The sequence below is a fragment of the Podarcis filfolensis genome, assembly GCF_964270895.1.
Source record: "Podarcis filfolensis genome assembly, chromosome: 7".
NCBI classification, from domain to species: Eukaryota; Metazoa; Chordata; class Lepidosauria; order Squamata; family Lacertidae; genus Podarcis; species Podarcis filfolensis.
In genome coordinates this window covers 42768560-42780699 of record NC_139603.1, presented here as the reverse complement: position 1 = coordinate 42780699, position 12140 = coordinate 42768560, and the positions used below count along the sequence as shown (strand labels likewise).

At 45.8% G+C, this 12140-nt stretch overlaps 1 protein-coding gene across 5 annotated transcripts in view; it reads right to left on the bottom strand.

Moving 5' to 3' along the window:
- Nucleotides 1–12140, bottom strand: part of PIEZO2 (piezo type mechanosensitive ion channel component 2) — a 213865-nt gene that overhangs the window by 101924 nt on the left and 99801 nt on the right. For all 5 annotated transcript variants that reach the window (XM_083622436.1, XM_083622440.1, XM_083622438.1 and 2 more), the window contains exon 4: nucleotides 10809–10851. In XM_083622436.1, the coding sequence (XP_083478562.1) occupies nucleotides 10809–10851 (43 nt within the window). The remainder of the gene's footprint in view (nucleotides 1–10808; nucleotides 10852–12140) is intronic.

Here is a 12140-nt window from a genome sequence, read left to right as displayed (position 1 = left end):
TTTCTGTCAGCGTCGCTTGTGCAGGTTCTCTTTGCTATTCACTTGTGTTCCTTTGGTGATGAGAGAGGTTGGGGTTGGCCTAGGGTATGGTTGCTTGTTTGTGATTTGCTGTGGTGAGCTTTGTTTTCATGTGTGAGTGGGGTGGGTGGATGTTTTGGATCAGGTTAACCATATTGATTTGTATGCTGTTGGTGGATTCTTGTCATTGTCTTGTTGGGCTGTGTATGTGATAAAGGGGAACCATACTGGGGTGAAAGCGTCTTCTTCTATTTGTCCCCATGTCAGTTTCAGTTTATTGGTTAATTTTTCTAGTAAGGCTGTTTCCCATACTATTTGGTACCATTGGTCCATGCTTACTCCAGACAGGTCTCTCCAGTGTCTGGTTATGATGTTTCTTGTTGCTGAGAGCAGGTGGGTTATGAGTTCTTTGTGATGTGAGTGGGCATTATTGTCTTGGAATATGTTTAGTAGGGCCAGTTCTGAGGTGATTTCTAATACTTGCTTAGTTATTTTGCATATTTCTTTTATGGCTGTTATCCAGAATAGTTGGGTTTTGAGGCATTCCCACCACATGTGGAAGTACCGTATTTTTCGCTCTATAAGACGCACCAGACCACAAGACGTACCTAGTTTTTGGAGAAGTAAAACAAGAAAAAAAAGATTCTGAATCTCAGAAGCCAGAACAGCAAGAGGGATCGCTGCGCAGTGAAAGCAGCAATCCCTCTTGCTGTTTTGGCTTCTGGGATAGCTGCGCAGCCTGCATTCACTCCATAAGACGCACACACATTTCCCCTTACTTTTTAGGAGGGAAATAGTGAGTCTTATACAGCAAAAAATACGGTATGTGCCTATGGAGGCGCACCCTCTCCAGCATTTTGGTGAGGTTCCTGGGCATATTAGTGCTAATTTCCTTGGTGTTATGTACCACCTGTAGGTGAGTTTTAGAGTGAGTTCTTTTCTTTTCGTTGATATGGATTTAAAGAGGGGTTTAGAACACATTCTGGTCCACTGAGTAGGGTTAATCTCATAGCCTATGTCATCCACCCATTGTTTTTTGATTACGTCTAGGGGGTTCGTGGGGTTTGGGAGTAGTATTTTGTATATTGCAGATACCATCCCTTTGCCGTGTCCCTTTGTTGTAGGAGGAGGTTTTTGAAGGCTGTCAGGGGCCTAGTTGCTGCTGATTCTACTACTTAATTGTTTAAAAGGGCATGTAATTGGTGATGAGTTAACCAGGGCATTTGGGTGTCTTCTAGTTTGTCTTGTATTTCTTGTGTTGATAAGGGTTTGTTATTTTTATAGAAATCTGTTAGGCGATATAGGCCTTTGGTTTGCCAGGTTTTTATCTGGATGTTTTGTGCTGAGTGGTAGCATAATGGGTGGTATGCCAGGGGAATTAGTGGGGATAGGGTTGGGGATAGTTTGCCTATTTCTGCTTTCCATGCTTTAAGCATGGTCTGTGTGTACCTGTTAAGTGTTGTGGGAATTTTCCTTAGTTTGTTTGGGAGGAATGGGTATGCTGTGGTGCAGGTATTTTCAATTGTGTCCCTCTCTAGGTGTATCCATTGTTTTGTCTCATCTTCTAGTATATATGGGATTATGTGGCATACTTGGTTGGCAATGTAATATGCTTCTATGTTGGGGATTCCCCATCCTCCCTCTGAGGAGCGGAGGTGCAGGTATTTGGGGCTTATTCTTGGTTTTTTGTGTGAGAAGATATATATATAAGTGTAGTTTTTTTCTGCCATTTATGGAGTTGGGTTGGGGGAATCAAGATTGGGAGGGTTTGGAATAGGTAGGTTAGTTTTGGGAGCGTGATCATTTTGATCATGGCTATTTTGTCTGAGAGAGTGAAGTTCATGTTGTTCCATCTCTTTAGGTCTTTGTTGTCACAAGGGTTTGTAGTTTTGGAAGTATAATTTATTGAGGTTTCTGGTTAGTTGTACCCCTAGGTATCTGAACTTGGTGTGGCAAAGTTTTATCTTGGTGACGTTTGTGCGTTCTTTTTGAGTGTGATTTATCTTTATTTTTATTGAAAATATTTAAACAAAATAAAGTGAAAAAATAAAAAGGAAACAAAAAGTGCATAAAAACACAAAGGAAGAAAGAAAAAGCACTACAGTTCTGTGCATATTTGTCTAATACAAAGGTATATAAGTGCAATATTCTAATCATATATATTTATTTATAAGCTGCTATATTTTTTATAAATGCATTCCAAATGCCATTATATTTGTCCATGCACAATATATATCTATAAACTATCCATTCGCATGTTGCAAAAGTTGTAACATATTTTAGCCATAGTTATCAAATTCCACTTAGTAGGTACATAATTTGAAAGAATACTATCCCCTCCCCCCAGTTATCCTTTGTGAAAACACCTGACTATTGAAAAAAAATATTTTTTTTAAAAAAACACCTGACTATTGAAGTGGGTGTGGGCACTATAGCTACCATGGGAATCATGTGGAAGGGAACACGCACTTGTAGTATCATGACAATGCATTACTTTTCAGAAGGAAAGATTAATTGCAGCCTGCTGAGACAGCCAAATGCACACACACACACAAAACAGAAATATATCCTCTCTGTGTGAATTTAATCTATTCCCCCAGTGGGAGTGTCCTGTAAAAAAAAAAGAGGGCAATTGTGGAAGCAGGTTTGCCCTCACAGTAGAAGTAATTGCTTGGAGGACTAATTCACAGCAAATTGCTTTCCTACTGTCAACAAGTGCATATGAGTCTCAAAGAAGGAATGTGTGTACAAACAAGTTGCACCTTTACTTGCTGTCAGTGTGAACTAGTTCACAAATCACAGGTGTGCAAACCAACCCCTGTGCTTCACTCTGTCCTTGCACAGAAACAATATTGCAATATTTTGCAGCATTTTTGCGGGAGTGTAGAGAAAAGAGAGGCCTGTGGGCAGAGCAGCACATTCTGCAAAATCAAAGTTGGGGAAAGAGACTTTTCTAGATGAGAACTGTAGAGGACTTCTGATGACCTTCCTGTTTATATTCCTATAATCCCACTTGTTATAAACATTATATCGCATGCAGAAGTTGTTGATTGCCTCCAAATATATATATGTATATATTTGTCTGTATGAGTGCTTCACATGTCCCTTTTAATTATCCTATGATTATGCAGCATCTCTAACAGTGAGCAGTCTTATGACTCATCTGTGTATAAACTTGCCAGAACATCACTAAATCAGTTTAGAAACATCTTAATTTAAACAGGGGAAGCCAGTTGTACACGTCGCCAGCTATGATCCTAAATAAACAAGTGTGAAGACGCACTGAGGTCTGTGTACTACTTTCAGCAACCCATACACTCTAAATATGTGATGTCCTGTGACGCTGTTGTGCTTTACTTGCTATACAAAAATAACCAGATCCACTATTTTATTATGCTAAAAGTCACAGGCGTTTTAGCTTGATTGTATATGTTTCATACAAAATATAGAGAAAATATGGTGAAATGTAATACTATAAGCTTTCAAGTTCTCCAGAGCTCTTCATCAGACTAGATGCTAAATTTGGACTAGATGTAGCAATCCAGCATCAGTTAACATACATTACATAAATTTATTTGTATGCCGCCTTTCAACAGTTCAAGCCATGCTCAAGGCAGCTTACATAATGAAAAAATACATAACTACAAAATAACAAAAGTAGCCATCAGTAGTAAATACAAAATACAAAACCAAACTGAACAATTTCCACATAGATCACAGCAAAAGATACAAAAAAAGAGAAAAACTCCAGCAGCAACAAGAGCAACAACTCCCTCCCCAACAACACCTCAGCAGCCTCAGGCCCCACCATCCCATGATCAGGTGTAAAAAGGCCAGAACTTCATGGGATGCTCAATTCTCATTTCCAATAGAAGAGCCAGTCTGCCCAGGTTAAGCACCACCTTAAGTCAGGGCCAGCATCAAGGAACTGGGCTCACACCCATGCTACACATTGACCAGAGCCCCCAGACCTGCTATTCCTCTTTCACCATTACGACCTACTAGTTTGCTGCCTTTCATTCTGGTCCTGACAATGGTGAAGAAATAAACAAAAAGTATTGGCAGATGCCGCTTACTGCTTGTTCATTGGCTTGCTTCCTGGCAATCAAACAAAAGGTAGCACTGTGGTAAAGGGGCCCTCCAAAACCTAGACTCGCACAAAATCTAGAAATGTTGTGCTTCCAGAGATGGGAGACAAGCAATTGATTATTCCACCTTCCCAATAGGTCTTGGGGCAACCAGAAACTTGCAGAGCATCTGGCAGAGTCTAATTTGAATACCTGCTAACTCCTCCCACATCCCATCTTCAAACTCTTCGCAGATACAGACCAACAGTCTGCGTGTCATTTTCACACATACATTTTTAATTTTAGGTCATACAGTGACATAAGTTTGGGTCTCTTAAAATTTATATCTGACTTCAGGAGCGGGAGAAAGAGAAGTCAAACATTTACAATTTTAGGTACATACTTGCATGCCATAAACTAGTCTGAAGCAATATTTGTGTTGAATTGGATTATCACTGCATTTCAGGAGTGCACTCAGGGCCAACGAGATGTAAATTTAAAAGAGTGATTAGCAAATTCTGTTTTTTATTTTAAAATTAAATGCCAGGCATAGGGGGCAGATGTGGGGAAGGGAAGTTTAAGCTCTACTGGCACCAAGAAAATTCATGTAAGAGATTCTGTTAAGAGTGATTACTATTACAGTACATTGTGTTACAGTCATCTTTTACTGTCTCATAAATCAATACATATACAACCTTCATTTAAATCTATGAAACCTAGGTGTGATGGGATGGTGAGCTGCTTGTGCGTAAAATCCTGATCCCTCAGAGCTTGGCTAAGTTCCCAAACCTCTGTCTGTGATGGAGCTCCTTAAGCATGGCTCCATCAGTCGCTCGTTGAATCGGACAGTGGGCGTTTACGGAATTTCTTCCAGCATAAAAGCTCCTTGACGGAAACGCGTCTTCTGGACTCTCGGCGTGACAGTTTCCGCCGAGGAGTGGGTGTGCCTACGGGAGGTCCTGAAACCTCTCCACTGTTCCCGCTTGAAGTATCTCTGAGCTCTCCCTCCGACTCACTTTCCCTTGTAACTCCACTTCTCCCCCTGCTGGTCCCCTCCTCCGCTGAGTGGTCTCTCTCACCCTCCATGAGCCCTTTCACCTCCTTCGTCTCAGATGACAGTTCCCTGACATCCACCTCCCCTCTAGGGCCCCCTTCACCCCCTTCCCTCCCCTCCTCTGCGGGAGGCGAGGGAGCAAAACCCCTGAAGGAACCTCCCTCATCTTCCGAAGTTTCGAACACTTCCCTCCACCTTTTGCTGTTCCCGGTTTCCAAGTACTCCTCCTCCTCGGAGTCTGTACCCTCTTCCAACTCCGATTCCCTGAATCCCTCCAGTTCCTCCTCATCGTCGGTGGTGCCAAAGTACTCCCTCCGGAACCTCGCTACTGGTTGAGGTTTCCTGGGGAACCTTTGGTGGAACGTTTCGATCAAGACCTCGTCATGCACCTCCTCTGCCTTCACCCAGGTGTTTTCCGACTCCGGTTCCCCTTCCCACGCGACCAAATACTCCACCTGATTACCCTTCCACCTGGAGTCGATGATTTCTGCCACATAGTTGCGGCTTTCCCTTTCTTCTATGGCTGGCCCCCGTGTGGATACCCCTTCACCTTCCCCCCTGTATGGTGACAGTAATGACCTGTGGAATACTGGGTGCAGTTTCATGTGGTTCGGTAACCGGAGTCTGAAAGCCACTGGGTTGACCTGTTGGATGACCTCAAATGGTCCCAATCTTTTGGGTCTCAATTTCTTGCAACTACCCTTGAACGGCAACCCTTGGGTTGATAGCCAGACCCGACTCCCCACCCTAATTGTTTCACCTTCCCTTCTGCTCTTGTCTGCCTGCCTCTTATATTCTTCTTTGGCCCTTTCTAAGTTGTGTTGGAGTTGACGATGGATCGCTTCCATTTCTTCTACAAAAAGTTCAGCGGCCGGAACACTCCATCTCTCTCCTCCTTCCCCTGGAAACGCCCTGGGGTGGCACCCATAATTAGCCATAAAGGGGCTCATCCCGGTGGACACATTCTCTGCATTATTGTAAGCAAATTCCGCTAGTGCCAACTTTTCGACCCAATCGTTTTCTCTGTCATTGACATAACACCTCAGGTATTGTTGAAGGATACCGTTTGCCCTCTCCGCCTGCCCATTGGTCTCAGGGTGCCTGGCAGTCGAAAAGTTGACCTCTACGTGCAACAAGCTCATAAGCTTCCTCCAGAATCTGGACGTGAACTGTTTCCCTCTGTCGGAAACCAGCCTCAAGGGGGCGCCATGCAGCCTAAAAATATGTTCTACAAACAATTTTGCTGTCTCTTCCGCCGTGACTGCATGTGAGCAAGCTACAAAGTGACCCATCTTAGTTAACTGGTCTACTACGACTAGTATGGCGGTTTTCCCCTGGGATTTGGGCAGATCAGTCATAAAATCTATCGACACCGCCTCCCACGGTCGTTCTGGTGTGGGTAACGGTTCTAAATACCCCGCTGGCGCCCGCCTTTCTCCTTTGGCTCTCTGGCATTGGTCACACCTTCTCACATACTCCCGTACATCCTCCCTCACCTTGGGCCACCAAAACTCCCTGGTCACCAACCACATGGTCTTGTGTTGCCCAAAATGCCCCGCTGTGGGATTGTCGTGCAGCTGTTTGAGTACTCTCCCCCTCAATTCCCCTTCAGGTATATATAGCGCCCCTTTGTAATACAATGCCCCGTTTCTTTCTTCAAAACCTCCGGGGTCTTCTCCCTCTCCCCTTAAACCTCTGAGCTTATCCTGGGCGTACTCATCATTTACCGTTCCCTCTACCAGTTCTCTTTGCCCCACCCAGGCCGCACCACACACCCAGTGGTCCTCTGGGATAATATGTCTCTCTTCTGGCGCTCCCTCCCCCTCCAAATATTCAGGTTTGCGAGAGAGAGCGTCCGCTCTGATGTTTTCTGGACCTGGCACATAGCAGATTTCAAAATGGAATTTGGAGAACTCCTGGGCCCATCTCACTTGTCGTTGGTTGAGCACTCGTGCCGTTCTCCAATACTCCAAATTCTTGTGGTCCGTACATACTTGTACCTTATGCTGTGCACCAATTAGTAAGTGTCTCCATCTCCGGAACGCTTCGTGAATGGCGAGTAGTTCTCGGTCATATACCGTGTAGTTCCTCTCGGATTTGTTCAGCTTACGCGAAAAGAAGGCACACGGTCTCCATTCCGACTTATTGCTCCCTGGCTGAAGCAACACCGCCCCCACCGCGCGGTCTGAGGCATCAGTTTCCACTCTCATGGGTTTTTGTAAATCCACATGCAGGAGCTGTTCTTCCGAAGCGAATGCCTTTTTCAATTCCTCAAAAGCGTGCTCCGCCTCCGCCGTCCAAACGAATTTCTTCTTGCTGCTCAGACAGTCCGTGATGGGAGCCGTTAAGTGGGCAAAGTTCTTGATGAATTTACGGTAAAAGTTCCCAAACCCTAAGAACCTTTGCACATCTTTTTTCGTTTTTGGTGTCTTCCATTCCAGCACCGCCTGCACCTTGCTTGGATCCATGGCTAATCCCTTGTCTGATAGGCGGTACCCCAGGAATTCCACCTCCTTGGCGTGGAACTGACACTTCTCCAATTTCACCCACAACTGGTTTGCTTGCAGCTGGCTCAGCACTTCCCTGACATCCTTTACATGCTGCTCCTCATTCTCTGAATATATCAGCACGTCATCGAGAAAGGCCACGCAATTCTTGTAGAGCAAAGGTCCCAGTACATGGTTCATGAGCGATTGAAAACAGGCGGAGCCTGCTTGTAATCCAAAGGGCATAACGAGATATTCGAAAGCCCCTAGGGGGGTGAACATCGTTGTCTTCCATTCATCCCCCTTCTTTATTCGTATCAGGTTGTACGCTCCTCTCAGGTCCAGTTTCGTGAATATCTTTCCCTTCCTCACCCTGGTCAAAATGTCATCAATTCTGGGCATGGGGAAAGTCACTGGTTCTGACACGGCATTCAGCCGCCGGTAGTCCACGATCAATCTCGGTTTATCCGTGTTTTTTTTGTCCACAAAAAACACTGGGCTGCCCCCCACCGCTCTGGACTCTCTGATGAAACCTCTCTTCAGGTTTTTGTCAATAAACTCCCTCAACTCCTGCATTTCCCTGTCTGACATGGCGTACAGCTTGCCCACGGGGAGCTGAGCCCCAGGGACCAGGTTAATTTGGCAGTCAAAGTCTCTATGCGGTGGTAGTTTATCTGCTTCCCTTTCGCTGAAGACCTTGCTCAGGTCAGCGTATTGTTTGGGCACCTTCCCTTTGTCCGCCACTTCCATCCCTGCTAGAGAGGCTTTTGCCCCTTCTGGCACCTTTCCCTCTTTGCAGTGTTCCAGGCAATGTGCTGACCCAAAGGAGACCACTCTCTGATGCCAGCCCACTAGCGGGTCATGCAACGCTAGCCAGCTCATTCCCAAAATGACTGGCGCCCCTCCCAGGGTGGCTACATTGAATGCTATCCTTTCAGTGTGCCTTGCCACCCTCATAACCATTGGGACGGTCTGTAGGCTAACTTCTCCCCCCAACAGCTCCCTCCCATCGATCGTGGTGACCTGCAGGGGGTTGCTTAAAGGGAGTGTCTGTATCTGGTGTTCAGCTGCAAACTCCTTGCTCATAAAATTACAGGAGCTGCCTGAGTCCAACAGCGCCTTGGTCTTTAGTGGGTATCCGTTTGCCAGCTCTAGCAGCACCTCTATTACTAGAGCTGGTCTTGGAGGTTCCGGAGTGGGCACTTTTACTGTTCCTTGGCCTGTCTGCAGTGCCCTGACAGCGGCAGACAGGCGCTGGCTTTTACTGGCTCCTGGACTTCCTCCTCCTTCCCCCCAACAGCTCCCGCCATCCCTTGCCATTCCTTTCTTTGTGGGCAGACTCTGGCAAAGTGACCTGGCTGCTGGCAGAGGTAACATTTCTTGGCGCTCTTTCCCTCCTTCTTCCTCCCTTCACTGGGATTTGAAACTGCGCGCGCGCGCGCTGTTCCAACTTCCATCGGCTCTCCGGGCGGGAAACTGGGTTCTGGAATCTCTGGAATGCGGAACTCCCTCCAACGCTCTTCTTTCCCCTCCCGCTTCTCCAAGGCTCTTGCCTCCTGGCGCGCTCCAATGGTCAACGCTGATTTGGTCAGCTGGTCCATAGACTCCGCCCTGGGCGCCCAGGAAAGTTCGTCTTTCACCGCCGAAGAAAGCCCCTCTTCAAAGAGCATTCGAATGGGTTCCGCCGATAGGTCCCACCCCAATTTATGTATCAACATTGTAAACTCAGTCCAGTACTCACGAACCGATCGGCTCCCCTGTTTGCAAGCCATCAATTGTCTGCGCACCAGTCCCTGTTCAATCTCGCTGGAAAACATCAAATCCATGGCGCGAAAAAACTTCCTCGCGTCCTTCAGCATGTCACTATTCCCTGCCATCAGGGGCCGGACCCAGTCTCTCGCCCCTCCTTCGAGATGGCCAATCACAAACGCCACTCGCGATGCCTCATCGGGAAAGTCGTTAAACTGCAGTTCAAGAGCATACTGCATCTCTGTCCTAAAGGCTTGGTAGTTCCTGGGGTCCCCCCCAAACTTCTGCACCATTCCTGGCATCTTTCTTGCTAGTGTAGCGCCTTTTGCCTTTTCTGCATCCTGCGCCCTCCTTTCTTCTAGCCTCGCCGTTTGCATTGCTAGCTGGAGTTCCAAAACTCTGCACCTTTCTTCCAGAGTTGGACCTTCTCCAGCTCCTGCTGCTCCTCCGGCTCCAGCTGGGTTGCTCATGATGCCTCTCTGCACAAGCTGCTTTCAGGGACTGTCCGATTGCTGTGATGGGATGGTGAGCTGCTTGTGCGTAAAATCCTGATCCCTCAGAGCTTGGCTAAGTTCCCAAACCTCTGTCTGTGATGGAGCTCCTTAAGCATGGCTCCATCAGTCGCTCGTTGAATCGGACAGTGGGCGTTTACGGAATTTCTTCCAGCATAAAAGCTCCTTGACGGAAACGCGTCTTCTGGACTCTCGGCGTGACAGTTTCCGCCGAGGAGTGGGTGTGCCTACGGGAGGTCCTGAAACCTCTCCACTGTTCCCGCTTGAAGTATCTCTGAGCTCTCCCTCCGACTCACTTTCCCTTGTAACTCCATTTCTCCCCCTGCTGGTCCCCTCCTCCGCTGAGTGGTCTCTCTCACCCTCCATGAGCCCTTTCACCTCCTTCGTCTCAGATGACAGTTCCCTGACACTAGGTACCTTCCATTTAACTGAAATGCTCTTTACCCAAGACATTTCCTGAATATTAAGCTACTTTGCTCAAGCTACAACATTTTGAAAGATTATCTCATGTGAAATAGAAAATCTAAATGGCCAGTGTTACTATTCTCCAAGGTTAGAAATAACAACAATAGTGTCCAAAATAAGAATGTATTATCTAATTACAAAATATTAAGCCTCACAACAACTCTGTGATGTAGGTTAGGCTGAGATGCAGAGACTGGCCCAAGATCACCCAGTGAGCTCCATGGCTGAGCGGGGATTTATACCTTGGTTTACAAAGTCCAAGTCTGACATGCTAATCACTACACCACACTGGTTCCAAATGTGTGTGAATACAATGAAATATTCAAATATTACAAATAGTATCAAGAGTAAATCTCAGTTGCTGAACATGAGCATTTGCTAACTTTTCTATTTATTCTCTCTCTCCATTTCAAAATTCGGTTTTGTATACAATAGAACATCAACACCCAATGCTTACCTTTCAAATCCAATTTGCCGGAGTGTTTTTTCCCAGGTCAAGCCTATAGAAAAACATAAAGGAAGGGGATTCATTAACATCCTTTTTCATTTTTCATTTAATTATTTTCCATTCATTTATTACCGTTATTTGGCAGCTGAACCTTCAGCCTGATACTTATGCCACAGTTGCTAGAATGAAAAGTGTACAGTACTAGTCCTCAAGTGGCTTGGTAGCTGGAAAAGCCAAGGCGCATTCAGTGATAGGCCCCATGCCCATCCAGTTTAATCAGTATCACCATAGGCATAGGAAAGAGCCACAGCATGGGCTTCTCTTGCTTAATCCTGGGCTTCTCATTTTATCCACGTGGTACAGGAGCAACACCCATAGCACTGTAGAAGCAGGAACACGGGGTTCTGTGGTAAACAGCCCAAATTACATGCCTTTTCAATATACCAGTTTACAATATGGTAACCCAACAGCACAGCAGGAGGACACTATTCTGCCAATTTTTATTCAACAAGCTGTGGCGTCACTGCTCAAACACAAATGAGTACCCTTGCATTTTGAATTCATCCATTTTTCATTTAACACCCCTGGCTTCCACTTGTTTTCCTAATAGGAGCTCTCTTACATTCATACCAACTTACTAGCAACCTTTTACAGTGAAATTTTATGCAATGCAGGTTTACTGGGAAGTTAAATTCTACTGTGTTCAATAGGGATTATTTCCTAGTACAGGAGTGGCTAAGCCCCCGCCCCCCAAATTTGGAAGCCTGATCTAGCTTCCAAATGATATTTCCCAGACTTCCCAAATTCCACTGGTTTTGGTGGAAGCAGCAAAAAGAAAGGAGGAGGAGGAGGAGGAGGAGGAGGAGGAGGAGAGGAAGAAGAAGAAGAAGAAGAAGAAGAAGAAGAAGAAGAAGAAGAAGAAGAAGAAGAAGAAGAAGAAATAAGGCAGACACGTAGCCCAGCACACTGATGGGGATGCAAATCACCCCTTCTCTAAATTATTGGACCAAACATTTAACAAGCCAGAAGTGGGTGATAACGTCCACTTCAGCAGATATGCACAGAGATGCTGCGGACAGGAATGTGGCTGTGTGCAAGAGCGTGGAATGGCCACACTCACCACTGGCTGGCAGGTTAGCTATACTCCTGCTCCATAAGGATTATAGCCTTATACACCCTTGGAGCTGGGTATATGGATAGATGTGGTTCATTTTGCTTTGGTAATATTATAACAAATGAGTTAAGTCCAATGTTAGGATAACTGTGGAACAAGTCCCGAGACAACAAAACTGAAAAAACCCATATGTTTTACTAGCAGTCTAGTAAGAACAGATGTAACTT